This window comes from Cyrtonyx montezumae, unplaced genomic scaffold, assembly GCF_038088225.1.
Source record: "Cyrtonyx montezumae isolate F1298 unplaced genomic scaffold, pur_monq_1.0 scaffold_3, whole genome shotgun sequence".
In the NCBI taxonomy this organism is placed as follows: Eukaryota; Metazoa; Chordata; class Aves; order Galliformes; family Odontophoridae; genus Cyrtonyx; species Cyrtonyx montezumae.
Genome location: NW_027072034.1, coordinates 105,544,800 through 105,562,915, shown reverse-complemented (window position 1 = coordinate 105,562,915; position 18,116 = coordinate 105,544,800). Strand labels below are relative to the sequence as shown.

At 37.5% G+C, this 18,116-nt stretch overlaps 1 protein-coding gene across 2 annotated transcripts in view; it reads right to left on the bottom strand.

The window, feature by feature from the left end:
* The window catches only part of BRAF (B-Raf proto-oncogene, serine/threonine kinase), an 80,295-nt gene that overhangs the window by 26,137 nt on the left and 36,042 nt on the right, over positions 1 to 18,116 (bottom strand). For both annotated transcript variants that reach the window (XM_065742686.1, XM_065742687.1), the window contains exons 4-9: positions 15,555 to 15,658; positions 14,772 to 14,874; positions 13,397 to 13,545; positions 12,217 to 12,336; positions 4,195 to 4,354; positions 2,569 to 2,605 (exon numbers count right to left, since the gene is read on the bottom strand). In XM_065742686.1, the coding sequence (XP_065598758.1) occupies positions 2,569 to 2,605; positions 4,195 to 4,354; positions 12,217 to 12,336; positions 13,397 to 13,545; positions 14,772 to 14,874; positions 15,555 to 15,658 (673 nt within the window). The remainder of the gene's footprint in view (positions 1 to 2,568; positions 2,606 to 4,194; positions 4,355 to 12,216; positions 12,337 to 13,396; positions 13,546 to 14,771; positions 14,875 to 15,554; positions 15,659 to 18,116) is intronic.

The window sequence follows — 18,116 nt, the reverse complement described above, 5'->3', positions numbered from 1 at the left end:
TGTCAGAAGTACTGGGCAATACTTAATCTAATGTCAGACTTAAGTCATTATCTTGGACTCTGAAGTTGCATTTACTGTGTTCCATTCCACAGAGAGTTTGCTTGCCTTACACCTCTCTCCATACAACACTTTCTGGAACCATTCTGCTGCTCTTGATATATTCTGCAACAAAAGTCTTTGAAACAGCCAAGATGGTAGCATTTGAAAACCACACTACATGCACTTGACTACTCATTTCTGCAGGTATACATACGTACACAAATATTTTTATTTCATGCTATAACTTAATAGTAGGTTTTTCCGGCATATGAAATCCCACAGTTTTAGGGGATTTAGTGCAATAAAACAGATCCATTGACAGCTTTAGGCCTGAGTTATTCAAGAGTTAGCCATGTGTGAAAATGGAAGAAATTATTTTACAGAGTTCAGGACACAAGCAAATATTGTTTCACTGGAAACGTACTAAACAAAAATTACATAGCCTAAACCATCCAGGGCCCCAGTGTAGCATCCAAAAAAAATTCTCAAAATGCATTTCTTGTTGAAAGTTGACACGACACATTGTGTGAAAAGCCTAAGACCTGACAAGATATCAATGGAAATGTTTGTAATTCACATTTGATTTCCTAGATTACTTTTCAAAATAAAGAGTATTAAATACATAAAACTGTTAAAGCACTGAACTGACTTAAACTAAACAGTCAAGGAAATTCTAAGTTAAGGACATCGCTTAAAATCACTGCAATGAAATCTAAGGACCTGATTAGAAAAATGATGTCTTGGTCCATATAAATACCTCAACTATGAAATTCCTTGCTTTAGAAGATTTAAGTCAGACTTTACAGTCATTTTCAAGCATATAGACGTGAAAGTGAGTATGTGTGGAAAGCACATTCAAAGCATTCCAGCCAGGCCAAGCAAAAAACAGAGGTGTTCTGATAAACTCACACACTTACATACACACGGTGTGAGGGTGAGGCACAAACAGCATCTGTGGTTTTACTTATTTTGTTTGGGTGAAAACAAGAAAGAAGAGCCCAACTACCTCTGAACACTGGGCCAGGCTCAAAATCAAACACTATTTCACTGGGGACAGAATGAAGGAGGGGACTGGGAGTCCGGGATTGGTATTTCCGAAGACAGCGCATCAGCTGGTTCAAAGGGGCTGTTAGAGAGAAAGAGACGGGCAGGCAGAGACAGAAAGACAGACACATAGAAGAAATGAAAGAAGTCATGGGAAATAACTAGGATGTTTTGACTCCTATTCATAGTTCGCTTCCGTACTTTGAAAGACAAAAACGTCCATTACTCAAAACACCGTTTCAGGAATGGGAATTGCCAATTGTTTTCAGATGCCAAGCAGACAGTTTATGATCAAAAGTTAAAACCAACACAATACCACAACATTTAAATGCTGGACAAAATGGGCAGTACTGTGGAGAGCCACACCTATTGAGACATACAAAAATAGATAAAACTGGAAACTTGCAATTAGTTTGCTTGCAGGACACCAAAGGAAGCTTCTTTTTAAAAGGTGTACAATTGGTGGCGTAAGAAAAAACAGCTCCCTCAACCACGAGGTGGTAGGTAGGTCCCATCCTACCCATGAACAGGCTCAGATGGGAGAAACAGTTAAGTGATAGCCCATGGTACAGAACATTGGAGATTAGGGTGGAGTGCAGTGAGGTAACTCAGAATTCTCTTATGGCTGAAACAAGTTATAAGAAATAATAGATAACTGTGTCAGTAATTTGGAGTTGGAAAAACTGCCACTTGTCTACACAGCTTATTGTTTCCTTATTAGTAGTAAATTCAATAGAACAAATACAGCATGTAAGAAGCCCTCTCAGGACCTTGACAACTGAGAAGAGTAACTCAACAGGCTCTTGCATAGCATGAAGAAAAATTATCTTCTGGCACTAGTTCTGGCTAATCTTCAATTAGGGTTGTGTGTTACCAAAGGAAAACTAAAGGGACCTGGCTTTAACTTAAGGTCCTAATAACTTGGTTCCAAATTTAGCACAGCATGCAGTACAGCAAAGCAGCATCTTCAGCAGGGGTAGAGGGGGAGCAGAAATGGAGCACATCATGCTGCTTTAGGATGCAGCAACTCATATGGAAAGTCAATCTACTGTGTTGATAATCTTCAAAGGAAACTATTGTTGTTTCTCCACAAGTGGGAAGGTAACAACAGGCATAAAAATCTTTGGGAGCTGGAAAGCTGTAGCATAACTGCATGCAGCCATGTGAGTGACTGTTTGAGTGTGTGTGTGCACAAACGTGTGAGAGGGAAAAAAGAGTGCAGGATGATTTCAATACTAATAGACCAGATAACACAAAACTTTTTCTCCTTCTGTCTCCCCCACTCCCAGAATGACTGGCAAATGACTCAAATCTTTGTCAAACAAATACTAGTTTCATGGACAAGCAAATGCAAATTCATTTTTTAAAATTCTAGTCATATTTTCCTTTGTGCTTCTGTTTTATAGAAGGAAGTAGAACAAAGGGAAAGGACAGAGGAACTGTATATTTAAATATAGCACAGTAGCTAGTTTAAACATTACTTACCTCCCTCTCCTCGTACACCCTGGTCTCTAATCAAGTCCTATTAAAAAAAAAAACAATTACGTAAGTTTTATCATTTACATGCCAGACTCAGCTGAGTGTGATCCAAAAATAATAATCCATAAACTTATACGCTGGCCACAAAATAGAAGCTGTTTTCTATTCTGGCTTACAAACTTTAGTAACTCCAAACTACTTGCAACAACCATTAAACTTCTCAAAATCATTTGCTTTAGAACAGCACCTCCCAGTAGTAAACTGAAATCCACAGCCTCCCAAATTGATTTAGTATTGATTTAAACATGCAGTTGGCCAAAACGTACAAAGCAGTATCAAATCAAGCGTTCTGGTTACAGTGCTCGCGATACAAACTATTTGAACTGTCTTATCAGAAGCTGGGACACCAATTTCCTGTACTGAGGTAAGTCAGTCAAACAAGTTCTGCTTCATGCTTGTCCCAGCATACCTCATTTGCATACCCAGATGTACTCTGCTCTTTTCACATATGACTAAGATATCCCTCACCTTCAATCCACTGTTAACAGAGAGTATCTTTTATCACACATTCAGACTATAAGTAAAAAACACTAATGACTTTCATAACACAAGAAAATTCTAGTAGTTTCCTTCCCTAAGGTGCATTTTCATCATCATGCTTTTTTTGTTTTCTTTTTTAAATGGTTGCATAATTAGTTTATACATTTGCACTGCTGCTGGAAAGCACTGGTACTGCCTCTCAGCTGTACCACTGCCATACACAAATGCCAAGTAAGCTGCTTCCTTAACACTCAGCTAACATTTCACTAAGCTCACACACAGAACAGATTTTGTGTCTCAATGTCCAGACAGAATTTGAGACCATTCACCTGACAAATGACAGATTTCAAGAGTGGATTCAAGGGGAAAATATAAGCTGTACAAATTAACAAAATTAGAAAGAGGCCTTTATGATTCAAATCTTGAATTATTCTAGCTGCTCCTATGTTTACTATCAACTACTATTATTACAAGTATTACAATTCAGCATTCAGAAATTCCAAAAATGTGGAAAACAAGTTAATTATAACAGCTTCTGAATACTACAAAGAAATGCTTACAGTAGTATTGACTGGGTTCATGAAATGCTAACCAACACTCACTAAATCTGAGCTCAGATAACTGCAATAACATCCTTCAATGCCAGAAATATCACTTGTAATCTGAACACTAAAAAAAAATAAAACCACACCAAAAATATTATCCCCCACATCAAGAAATATGCTTAATGCAAACAACAGTCTGCAAGGATGGTTGCTGGCCTTTACGTTCTTCATGCTGTGCAGTTAGTGGTTTGAGCCTTAAGACTAATCATAAAACAGAGAACAGCAGCAGTTCATGGTAAAACGTTTTTTTGAAAACTAAAGGACTAAACTGTACAAAAGTTAGCTGCTGCTTGTCCAGACAGTGATTTGTATTCTTACAGCTCTTCATAGCAAAAACATCTTTCTTGGAATCTGTAAAGGTTCTGACAGACCAAGGATTAGCTTAGAAATACAGTACTCGTGTGCACAGATGTTATATTTAACACCTTGATATTCATATTCAAACACCAAATCTGCTGTTTGTGATCCAAATGTTATTAATACTTACATCAATATTGACTGGCTCGATTGTGTTGATGTGAACATTGGGAGCTGAAGAGGATCGGTCGCGTTGCCCAAACTGATTCCGATGGTCTTCATCTGCTGGTCGGAAGGGCTGTGGGATTGGAATGGATTTTGAAGGAGAAGGACTAGGGAGAATTGGTGGTCTGAGAAACAAAGTCAAGGAAAAAGAGGATTTAGGTCTACAAATGGCTTCAAATGCTGCATAGTGGGTGTGGTAAATCCTTTTCAACTATAATAACACATACATAAAAAACAGCTCATCTAAAGGCCTGCATAAAAACAATTTATAATGAATGGTCTCTGCTCCCTTAGGATGAAATGCAACAACTCTCTGCTGCATAAACTATCTAATTACATGGCTGCAAATTGTTCTGAATTTAAAAAACAAAACAAATCCTAACACACCATGTCTAACTAGTAATGTTAAATTCTGATCTGTAACAATTAATATAGCTCAATGTGCACTGCAGATATTGAGACTCTACAGTTCCTTCATTCCTAAGGTAATGCAATGCAGTCTTTATAATGGCATCTCATTCACAGAATCACATTGAGAAAGAAAAAGGTTTAAAATCTCACATCAATACTGAAGTCAAATTATGTCATAAAAAATGTATGGATGGGATTACTGTGCAATGAAGAAAGTTGATTAATAAATAAATGACATCCCTAACATTATTTACAATGCTACAGTTAGGCAACAGAAGAGATCTGACTCGAACAATAAGTATTCAGACTACACAGACAAGTTTTTTGAAGTAACACAATTGCTACCAGACAAATGTAGGTACAAGTCTATATAGTAAAATTAATATATTAGTAGAAAAAACATCTACATACTTTGCTGTTGTTATTGTTCATAAGAAGGCAGAATGTCACTTATTTCGTTACCTTGTTACTTTGGTAAAATAGAATAAATAGGCATTTATCTCTCACTCAAGTCAAGGTTGACCACTGTTAAGTCCAATCATTCAATTCAGTGGATACAAGTTGAAAAAGAAATCTGTCACCTTCTTCAAAGAAAACCACACTTAAAATATATTTCAAAATTGATAATGAGGTTTTAGATTTTACACAAAACAACTCCTAATAGAGTAGCACCCCGGCTATTAAATTATTCATGGGATACCATGCCCACAAGGAGAAGATTCACAAATAAATCATAGAGCAGCCTGCAGCAGCAAGAGGCCACAGTGCTGCTTCGTGACGCTGTATGTAAATGACCCCTGGCCTCTTCAAAGATTTTCAGGGACAACTAGCATTTTAACAGCATCTCTAAAAATTATTCCAAAATAGATATGCTATGTGAGATCTGCTATTACAGATCTTACATAGTTTCACACAGATCTCAGAACTCAGTGCTATCAGTTAACTTTTCCTTCCCAGCCAACAGTCTCACTGTCAAGAATGGGGAAATAAACTGCTTGCCAATGAATTCAGGTAACAGTGTAGTAAGCCTTTCGATAAAATACACCGACATTTGTGGAATGGGATAGAGGGAAGAATTAGTAAGGCATATAGCTTGCTCTAAAAAAAAAATACATTAAAAGAGTAACTACCTAATGGCACCTAACATTATTGTGAAGATGATGGGAAGCAATTGAAACTGACAACAGACACACTTCTGAGGAAGTGCTTTCAACAGTCCAGTATTTCTGAATGATGCTCAGAAGTCAGCCGAGTAAAGCCTTTCTGTTGTAGATGAGGAAGTTTTGAGATTCCCAAACATTTTTTAAGGAAATTACACAACTAGAACCCACATCAAGAGACAGGGCACTGCAGATGCACTGCAGGATATGACTGATGTTCCAAGATACCATATTTTCACATCAAGACAAGTATGTCACATGGGACACACAAAGATTTCCAAGAAGCATAAAAATCGTCTCAGCCAGCCTAGTACTGCCATTGTCAGGACAGCTATCTCCTGCCCAAACCTCCTGAGGAGTTAAATGTTTTCCTTGATTTCACTACTTCAAACAAGCACCAGATCATTGCATTAGGGTTGAGTATGAGAAAGTGTTTAAGCTCTACCACAGAACTAGAACAGAAATAATTAGAGTTGCTGTGATTGTAAGCCAAGGAAGAAAAAAAACAATTGCAGAAATGTTGTTTCAGTTAAATCCTATTTTGAGTCATAAGTGGTCATCTACTATAGGAATCCACAAATACACCTTTGTTTCTGGTCACTGGTCATCAAGCCTATCACATCACTAACACAGATAGCATGCTAGAACATGGTTTAAAACCAAACTGAATATCTTTTTCTATTTGTGGAATTCTGGAGGCAGGCCAGTTCCTTAGGGAAAAAAAAAACCCTACAGTCTGCTCAAATCGCTCTCTCTTTTGGCTCTACAGTTATTGGGAAGACAGACACAAAAGAATCAAGACATAGTCATGCACACTACCTATACAACCAGGATTTCATTTACTGGGTGTTTTTGGGACACTCACTAAAATATGGGATATTTTTTGCTAAATGTGGACATTGCTTTAAAAAGGTAAATAGTGAAGAGAAAGACAGAAAAAGTTTGCTCACAACAGTGGCCTACTGATACCACAACCTCAGGAGTGACTACCAGGAGTCTCCACATGTGTGCAAAGGCAGTATCTTGACCTGCCTCTATACTACAGGAGAGGTATCATCATAAAGAATGCAGTGATCCTCCTAGATATCGTAAGCCTACACTTACACGGGCTAAATTTAACTGCTGCAGGAGGATGGAAGGGACAGAGCAAAATAGAATGGCTACTTTAATTTATAAGAGGGTGAAATTGTCTGCTCCTGGCAAGTTAACACCAGATCTGCAGGCTATGCTGAAGGAGTAAGTGCCAGCAAACAAACTGGGGAAAAACCCACAAAAACATAAAAACAACTAGAGCACAGCTCTGCAAAGTACTGCTTGCTGTAAGCAGGCTGCAGCTTAGAGAAACAGAGAAGTTTAAATATGAGGATCTGAGTTCCTGTTGCTCATGCAGCCTTTGTAAGCAGTTGGCAACCAACTCCCTTGCTAGAAGAGACCTACAAATAAGAAGGTCTGTATTCTGACTTATTAGAAAGGTTGTACCATACCTTCTTCCAGCCAGTTAAGTGTAGGCATTCCTGTAACAAACGACTCTCAGCTTCCCAGGCAACAAGCTAATAGAGCTGTCAAATCTAGATTTTAAAATAAATTATAACCTTTCCTGGCAGTACCACAGAACATACCTTTTCCTTTGAACATGGATTTGGGATAAGCACATTGTTCCCTTCCTTTTTATCAAGAAGGAACAAAGAGGCTTTGTCAGTAGATGAAAGTAAGCCTGAATTACCTAACTGAGGCTACTAATTACAGATAGGTGCAGCTTTTTACACTGTCAGGGATAGCAAATGTCAGGGCATCCACAGATTCACTACTCTACAAAACTGGGTCCACTGGTAGAAACAAGGGTAACTTGAAAGGACCCACACATACTACTTTACATATAACAAACTCATATAGTATTATATACATCCCTCTTATATCTTAGAACGTACAAAGTATTGCTCTTCACAAATATGAAAGAAAAAATTAGTACAAATTACCCTCAGTTTTCTTTAACTCACTTTCCAGGTACTTAAGAGCTGGTCTACTCAGGAAAGATTTTTCTCAAAACAGATTTTTGCTTTAAGTTCTGTTTTGCTATAATTTGACAAAGACCTCAACTGAAAATTCACACTACCACAGTTTCAGTCATTGTGCACATGCCACTTTGCTTTTGGAATGACAGCAGTGCTTTTAGAATGGGGTTTACATTTTTTTTTTTAAAGTGCATCTCCGTTTAGCCACAGTGCACACTGCTCACCTAGCGGACCGCACACTTATCAGAGCCTAATACAAGTCAGAACGCATGTGGAATGACCACCGCATTTACATCACAGTACACTTGGCTTTGTGTTTTGTTACAACTGTCAATGAAGAGCACTGTGCACTTCCATTTTCAAACAGTTCCTGTGGACTTTAATGCTCTGGAATGATATTTCAGCCACAACTGGCAACAGAGATGGGACATATCTCCAACAGGCAAAACTTCATATGGATTAGTACACTTTTTAGTATCATGGTAGCTTGTCTTCAAGCATGTCACTTTGTGATAATTGTATTTTACATCTACACTGGTATGCATTCATACTTGTCTTTGAGTCCAGATCTGAGCTTTGCAATGTTTTTCTAAAACTTCTGACAGCTCAATATACAAGAGGCCCAAAAAGAGGACCCACAGAGCTGTTGCCAGTCCTCCAAGCCACGGAGGTTTCAGGTCACTTCCATGCTCTTGCAAATAAAAGTTTTGAGGATTAGTAGGTTTCCCCCACTTGCTGTACAGAACAAAGATGAATTACCTAAGGATTCTGATGCCAGGCCTTTCCTGGTCATCAAGGCAGCATACCATATGTGACATCATAGGAAGTTTACTAAGAGTTATATGGAGGAGCTTAGAAAAGGCCTGGTGGCAAAAACTGTTGTTTTATACAATAAAACAGATCAAAATGGTGTGGTAATACTAAAGTGCAACCTTGTAAGAGCATGGCTTTGTTTTCTTGGCTTCACAGAAGCTTTTCTAGACATTTAAATATCTTCAGCTGAGGCAGAATGATCAGTGAACATTTGGAAGACAGAAAGGAAAGCAGAGTTGTTTAATCATAGTTCGGAGCCTGCTTTAAAGCAGGAGCTGGCAATCCTCCAAGAACAGTGCACCAGACAGTCCCCTCTTCCTTCTTCTAGAACATCAAGCATGAAATGTTGTTTATCAGGGAGCAAAGACTCTACCAACTGCTTACTAGCAGCATCCTACCTCGAGCAAAACAGAAGCTTCTAGTTTTTAATCGAGTCCAGCTTGTCACTGTGCTACTCAGGTCATACGGCCCCCCTGCCCCCACATTCTACAAGTTATTCACCCTGCTACAAGATCTGCCTTATGGGTTTGCTGAGTTATGCACAACTTCACAACATCTGAGAGAACAGACGGAAGCAGAAAAAGACAACCTTGGAATATTCTGAATAGCTATTCTCTCTCCTTTTCACGTATCAGAACCAGTAAACTGGACTCAGAGCTAATGTTTTACAAGCATAGATGCAGAAGAAACTTTATGATAGTGCAATGAATGAAATGAATACAATGTATTACATAGTTTGAGTACTTCAAATTTATTACAAATGGCTATCATCAGGGACACCTACATTTTAATAGCTCTTTCCAGTTAAGTCCAGATTATATCTAAAATGACTGCCTGGCCACAACACAACAGTGCAAATTGAAAGAACAAAAATGAGATGGAAAATCTAATGTGGAGCCTGGACATGTTTCTTTTTTTTGTTTTTATAAAGGGTTCAGAAATGTGCAAGCTACACTGTATGTGCTCCTTTATCTTGGGGTGAAACATCTGGAAGAACTGCCTATTGCTTACAGTTGGAAGAATGGAAGTCTACAAGACTGGATTAACTTAGGATGTTAACACGTGAGCAAAGTGCAACAAAGTTCTGCAGTACATTTATCAGCTTTTGCACCATGTCCAACGTTCTGCTCCTGTATATCCCTTTCTCTTTGCAACTTCTCCATTTGATCCCTTGACCACTTCTCAGCACGTCAAACATGCTTTGCTCTTGAGCTTGTCTTGCAACACGAACTCTTCCTTTCTTTGGACACCTTGCCTGCCGCTGGAATTCCTTCACAAGGCTACAGATGAAAGACGTTTGCCTCCTCTTTCCTCAGGTTTACCAAAGAATTAGTAACATCCCTTCCTCTGTGGGCTGTGCCATGCAAAATGCTAGGAGAACAGAGAAATTGAAGGAGCAGTTATTAAACTAGTATCAGTGTTAATAAAGCACTAGTTTTTCATATTTTTAATCCAATTACCCAACTCTAAATAATTTCATTCATTTACTGAGAAGGGAATAAAGACAACCTCAAGTGTCAGGCTTTTTGATTCCAGTTGGGCTGCTGCCCCATACTGTATTCTTTAACAGAAACCATATCTATGATTTTGTAGAGAAAGACAGCATTTTTATTCACTCAAAAATAATCACTGAAATTTATACTTTTCACAATTACATCTTGAAAAAGCAGAGAGTATTATTAAAGAAGGAAAAAAAGATAACTGGAAAAATACACAGACAGTGCAGTATGCTCATACAATAGTGTCTGAGCTGCTTCTGGAAAGGAAACAGTACAACACAAATGATTGGGGAAAAATGCATGTCTTCATAACACGTGTAATACTTTTTAAACACCAACTCATTCATAAACCATTTTCAGAAGAATCCTGAAGGCATGCTGCATGCCTTTTTATTTTTATTTTTTAACAATGAAGTGTACAGCAAAGGAAAAAATCAAAAAGGTAGGGAGCTAAAAGCCTTTAACAGCTCCTGCAACCACAACTATTTACAGATGTAATATCTTAAAGACAAACACAACAAAAGTGCTCTATAACCTAAATTAGGAAGTATAGTTAACTTCAAAACTTTAAGGTAATAACCATCTTTTGTTTCAGCTTTTATTTTCAGTTTTCATTTCACAAAACTAAGACCACTTGCAGCACTGCATGTATCAACCAAAATAATTCATCCTGTTGTGTCCTCATGTACCAGTAAAAAATCATAATTGTGAAGGCAGAGGCAACTGTAAAGCAGGAAAATTTAGTGTGTATATATATAACAGTACTAGGATTGGTGCTATATAGTCCCTTTTGGTCTTCACACGTGTTCAACACATTTGGTACAAGCAAGCTTCATCACAGATTAATAATTCTGGCTTGGTTTTCATTTCAGATATATCATGACAGTGCCAGAGTGTGCTTAGCTTACAAGACCTTCTCAGCAGGCTTGCCCACAATCTGCTGTACTAACCTACAGTGTATAAAGACAATATTCACTACAAAGAAGAGAATTTCAATTTTTTCCTGAAACTACACAACTTATTTGTAATAAGAATGTTGCCTTTTCTTCTACTTACCAAATGAGGCTCCTTCTGCAGCACCGTCAGTCCTGGGAGGAAGAATGTTTGGGCTTTTGTAAAATGGTCTCAGCTGTTCAGGGGATTTTTCTTCCAATCAGAGTCCTCAGGTGCATGTGCAGCTTCCAACTTTTTCTGCTTTAGTCAGGCACAATGCTCAGTATTTCAAGACAGCCTCTCTGCCAAACTCAGTTCATCTTCACAGAGTACACACATGTCCAATAAGTGTTTTCCTGAAGGCTTCTATCTTTGGTGCTTCAATAAATTTGTATCACAATTCTTGACTTCGATACACATCCTTGACTTGATCTTTCCTGGAGATTTCTTCCGCTTTCTAGCGTTGGTTGTCAATGATCTCAACTACTAGGATCACAATCTAAACATAATCCATCACCTCTTCACAGAGAAAAGTGCCAGAATCTTTGTTGGAGATGCGGGCGATGGAGGCCATAGTCAATTTCAGAAATCTATTTTACAAAACCTGGATCTGCAAAAATGCTCTTGGTACATCCCAACATCTAAATAGGAGGACACCTGTTCTGGACAATACTAAAGCAACATGTATGTAAAAAAGCCTCTAAAGTAGTATTAAAAAGAACCTCGACTTGGCATCTATGAACATCAATCTCATAGTGCTGAGGCTTATTCTGAAACAGAGGTTTGTCACTTCAAGGCAAATAAACTATGATTTCATTACACAAACTAAACAAATTTGTAAAGACAGCATTTTAGTTTGCACTGATATGAAGAATAAAATCTTTCCAGTTTAGACCAAGTCTAAGATACCATACAGAAGAAATAACAGGTAAGGCCTCAGTTCTACAAACACAGTTTAGGTTTGTATATTAATACATGCCATTCAAGTGAATGAAAACATTCACTTCTTTGAAGTTAAGCACAGGTTGCTTGAAAAGCCATATTACAAAAAAAAAAAAAAAAAAAAAAAGCAGATATGGTTGCAGAGCAGTATTTTGAAAGTTTCTAAGCATACACTACTGAATTGTTATGGTATTAAAGAGCAGGAATAAGGTCATACCCAACAGAATCTGATGGGGGCACTGAGGGGTATGATCCCGATGCCGTGGTGGTCTCTCCTAAGGAGGTCTCCTCCTGTGATATGGGGTGATGTTCAAAGAACTTGGAGACAAACAGCAAACTGTGAGGCAAAAACAAAACAAAAACAACCGAACTCGTGCAAAATCCAAAAGATTTTACAACACTCAGAAGTATGAAAAAAAAATCCAGCACTGACTACATCCCAACTTTTAAAAATGAATTCTATGCGAACACATTAACTTGAAAGCTTTTAAAAAAGTATTATTTACTTGAGAAAGGATCAAAAGATTATGCCTTAAAGATATATTTTCAGAAAGTAGTTTTCTGAGCCATTACTTGAAATTCTAAACATCTGGTTCCTTGAAAATATACAACTGATGCATACAGTAGAGGACCTAGTTTGAGTGTCTGCACTGATGTAGTGCCAAAATCAAATGCCAGAAAAATCAAATATTAAGTATGGAAAAACTAGGTTATCCATCAGCCTTGTTCACATCTTCTAGAGGTGCTCAAGGAAACAGCTGTAAATACCAATGTAAGCAAAAAATTAAATACACATTTGAGGGAAAAACTAGCATTTAAAATGATCCTGAAAATGAACAAGATGACTTAAAAGTGAACAAATGAACAAGATGACTTATTAGCCTCTGCTTAGACTTCGTCAAAGGCTGTACAAATCAATAATTCAACTCAAGAATACATGAACATTTGGGGCATGTTATTTCATGCTTCTTGTTTAGGCAAACTTGCATATGGATTTGTATTCAACTGCAATTTGAACAAGTGAAATTCACATCTGTCAACAATTTTTTTCAGGTTGAAGAAAATAAACCCGCATCTGAACATTTAAACAAGGCCCTAGCCATCACATAATGAAGAACCAGTTTTGATTAAGAATTACGTCTGTGAACAATGAGAAGTCTGTCTCAAACAGTCAAGTGCTCAGACACTCTATTCATGCTTCAAGGAAAGCATTTCATAGTCCAGAAAAAAAATATATATATATGAACTGGTTGTCTGAACCAGCACGGACAGAATATGAATTTATTTTTCTCAGGCACCACCTCTGACTTCCTGAATTACAGATTTAACATAAGAAATCACAGAGAGCTATTAGCTTAATGGATGGCTCAACTCAAAAACAAATTACGATTACTTACTCAAGTTGGTCATAGTTAACACACATTAGTGGCACTTCTGTACTACAGCGCTGGTGAAATTTGTATCCACATGTCTGGCATCGGAATCCCTGGAAAAGCAGCTTCCGACAGAAGTCGCAGAATGCTAATGTGAAGAATGTTTTTCGTACCTATGTTGTCAAAAATAATGATAACTAAATAAAATCCTTCTGTAAGCTTAATATAGGCTATTTTTTCTTCCTCCCTCAAATACAGACCTGTTATTATTATTATTATTTTTTTGTATATTAAACCAAAAAAGTTGTCTTGTTTGAAATTATCTTCACACATTTAAACTGTTATTGGAATTAATACATCGTTAGCCAAAAGAAAAATGGCAGCAAATCTGAAGAAAAACAGTGTATTATCATGCTAGAGACAAACATTCAGAACTTAATTGGATACAACCTGTAACAACAAAAAAATGATGAGATTTTCTTCTAACTTTTCCAAGAGCCAAATAACATTTCTATGTAACATCTACAGGACTGGAAATATACAGATGGCTTGTATCTATGGTTTCTTGTTGAAAACATTTAAAACTGCAACAGGGAGGAATTACAGGAAAAAACTTCAGTTTCATTTTCAAATTCAGCAGTACTTGACATAGAACATATATATTCTACACATATTACTACGTGTAATAATCAGAATTGAGAAGCATAGTCAGAGATGTTACATGTTCTTCACCTTCACTTAGCTAGCCAAAGCCAAATCACCTTGAGTTAAATAGTTTGAGATGCTTGCAAATAGCTTTGATTTTTCATTTATTTAAATAATAATAATAATAATAATAAGAAAAAGGCAATCTTCTCAATGTGAAAAACATTATTTTCAATGTTCTGTATGGAGCTGGAATGGTGTAGATGGATTCTGTTTAGCAGCTTATATTTACTTGGTGCCTTATCAGGTCAAAACATATTTGTGCACTAGCATCACTGGTGATGTCAGCACTGCTCTGGGAATAGTTAGTTCATTAGTTAATTGCTGCTGCAGAGTCAGCAGGGCGGCCCGGAATACATTTTATAGATACAGCAATATGAAAATAGTAGATTGTTATTACAGCTCTGCAATGCAGTGCTGATTTAAAACAGCTACATTTATACATTTTAGTCGGTATATTCCATCTAAATTTGAAAGTTTTAAGGGAGATCAAGTACCCTTTAACAGCATTTATTTCAATTACAGTTATAATTGTTTAACCTAAGCAATTGTGATTAAAAACTTCTGTAACCCCACCACTTCCCACAAATATGTTACCCAAGATCATTAATCTGAATTTGGAAGTACAATGTTGACTTTCATTAAAAAAAACATTTCATTAAAAAAAAACCCAACAACAAAAAACCGTACATACAAAATTGTGTGTTGTGAGTGGCACATTCTCCAAGACCTCCACATGCAACTCTTCTCCTGTTAGCCAGGAAATGTCAGTGTCCCAGCCAATTGGCTTCTTCTCTCTGAAGTGTAAATAAGCACCAGTCATTAGCACCAGCACACAAAACCCTCCAGTTCTTTGGGAATTTACTACTCATTCTCTAACTGCAGGAAACTTTAAAGGCAAGACACTAAGTCTGGCACACACCAGGGAAAGTATATCTTCCCTGGACAAAGATGATAAAAGAAATTCACTTCTTTTTCCAATAGAATTCAGTAGTGGCTGACAATCCCAGGGTGACATACCCTTTCTGATCAAATAAAGTGTGAAACTACCTGTTCCAAAGAGACACTAATTAAGCACAGTAAAATATTCTACAAACTTTTTAGGGTTGGAAACTCAATGTGTTTTTTTTCCATGGAAACTCTACATTCAGTTAAAGTTACACAGAACCAGTTCAAAGAAAATAAAAAACTGCGCAAAACCTATTTAATGCTTGTTCAGTTAGCATGAATTTTGAGTTTTGACAGTCTATAAGGACATATTACACTGTATTACACCTATCCTTGAATGGATTAAATCATTTTCTAGGAGTTTGTCATTCTTTCTAGACATGCTTATAAGGAACAAATAATTTTAGTTCAAAGTATCATGTAATTCCCAACTTTGAAAACAACTTCAATAAAGTTGGATAGAATTAGCCATGCTGGATAACTCCAACAAGAAATTTTAAGAGCAAAATCCACCACACACAAACCATACCCATCCTGTATTCTGTAAACAGCACAGCACTCTGGAATAAGACCTCTCATCATCAGAGCTTTCTTCAGGCTGTCTCGTACTGTCACCCCACATCTCGCTGGAACCTACATACCAAATAAAAAGGAAAAGAATTAAAAGAAGTTTCAACTCCTCTGCTTAAACTGATGCAAACATTTTGATGCTCTAGAACTCGAATCTACTTCCATTATGCTTTACAGAACGCTAGGTAGGAGTTTCTCAATCTTCATACTGTTGTACTGGTGACTAATACATAAGCAACTAGCTCAGCTAGCAGTGCGAACAAGCTCTGTATTTCTACTATTGCTTTGAGTGAAATCTTGACACAGCTCTAAAAGGTGACCTTCTAACTCTCTTTACCTTGAAGAAAGTGGAGATGGCACACAGACAGCTCATAACTATGTATACCTATAAAAAAAATTTAGGCCAAGCTACATGACTAAGTAGGGCAACATACCAAGGGGAGTTGAAGCAAAAGAACTAACAGCTTGGATTGCCCTCCAAAATAACATCATAAGATGCAAGCATTTTATTTTTAAAATAGAAGATAAGCATACAAATAAGATAAAACTATCACCTGAGATAGGCAGACCAACGCCTCTGTATTTGCAACTCTACAGATATTTCCTATTTTTTTTTTCCCTAAATTATTCCCAGTGTTGCTGCCAGGAGCAAGGAAGTGATCACCCCTCTGCACTCATTACTGATGAGGCCACACACCTTGAGTGCTGTGCTCAGTTTTAGGCACTTCACTACAAGAAAGACGCTGAAGCCCTAGAGCAAGATAGGGACTGGCTTCTACTCTCATGTCACAATGACAGGATGATAGCAAAGGGCCTCAAGTTGCACCACGTTGAACATTAGGAAAAACCTTTTCTCCAAAAGAGTGGTCAGGCACTGGAGTGGGCTGCTCAGGGAAGTGGTGGAGTTACCATTGCTGGAGGTGCTCAAGAAAAGCTCAGACACTGTACTCAGGGATGTGGTTTAGGGGGAAATATTGGTGATACGAGGACAGCTGGACTCAATGACCTTGTAGGTCTTCTCCAACCATGGTGATTCTATGATTCTATTTGAAGATAAGCATTTCTCTCTCTTCTGTTTCACTAACTGAAAATAGCGAGTAGATGGAGATGCGTACTAGAGCTGGCCAAACAAAGAACTGGAAACAACACGAAGTAAAGATAGTTTTTCTTGTCTCTATTCTTAGTTGTAAAAATCTCTTACAGGAATTGGGTATGTTATTTTTAAGCACATCTCTGATTAACATAATGTAGCATCAAGCCATTAAAAAAAGAGCACTACATAATCTGATGATTAACTAGTTAAGTTGCTGCGTATTACCCATTTGCTAACTCTTAACTATAAATTGAAAATAAGTAACACTGCAGTTCATATACACCCTATAGTCTTTCCTATACTGATGTACAGCATGACACCTGAAGCACAAGAAAAGCCCACAGCCCTGACAAACCAAAAAAGTCTGTCTGAACACCTGAGACTCATTATAGCTTAGAGAAGCCTAAGCCAGAGCCTTGGTAGCCAAAAGAAGGCTCTTAATCAGCTTCAGCTGGCTTTGGATCAGAGCCTAGTTTTTGCTTCTTGCACTTAAATTTCCATGAGTATTTAGGTACCATATGCCCTACTTAAGGATGACAGTGAAAAGCAGCAGCCTATTTCAAGTAGCTTTATGAATACCATTTGAGGCTACACTATGTATTGCATTCTTAGAACTCAAACGCTTTCTCAGAACGGACAACTTAAAGGAATATTCTGCTTCACAGTCTTCAATTAATATCACACTCATTCTTTCGTGGTATTTGGACATTCCATATGATCAACATGTAAGTATTTAAAACAGAATTTCTACCAACTCCTTGGAAAAAACTATCCTATAACATACTACTTCATTATCTTGATATTCAAACTCAACTGACTTTGCTTTATGCAGTCCATTAAAAAAAAAAAAACAAAAACTAACATGCATAAAGACATAATCTAAATAACTCCTTCCCATCCTATAAATTAACATTACGGTTTTGAACCACATGCAGAAGTGGGTCACTTCTCCAGCATAAAGTATCTGTGGATGTTACTAAGCACAGACATAACAGGAAGCCTGGGAGCACCTATTACTGTCAATATTGTCAACAATTTTCCATTTTAAGCAACAGAGGACTGAGACTGACATTTCTACCAACTTAAATGTTCACATTGAAGCTGACTACTTGTAACACAGTTCTCCCTGCTCCCAACGTACATATTTACAAGTACAGAGTAAATATTTTCCACTAAAATCTCAGAGGATTTCAGATGCATGCTCCAGCCTCCCACACATGACAGGGCCAACCAAGAACCATCTCTGCAGAACAAAGGAATGCTCTTCAGCTTGGGGCTATTTTCCCTGTAAATACTCCTCTTGCCAGATCGAGGTAGAAGTTCCACAAAACTTCAAGTTTATCTTTCCAGCACCTGCACTTATTTCATCACAAATACCCACAGTGGACAAAGAAGAAATACAAATACAGAGAGGGTGAGAGATTGACT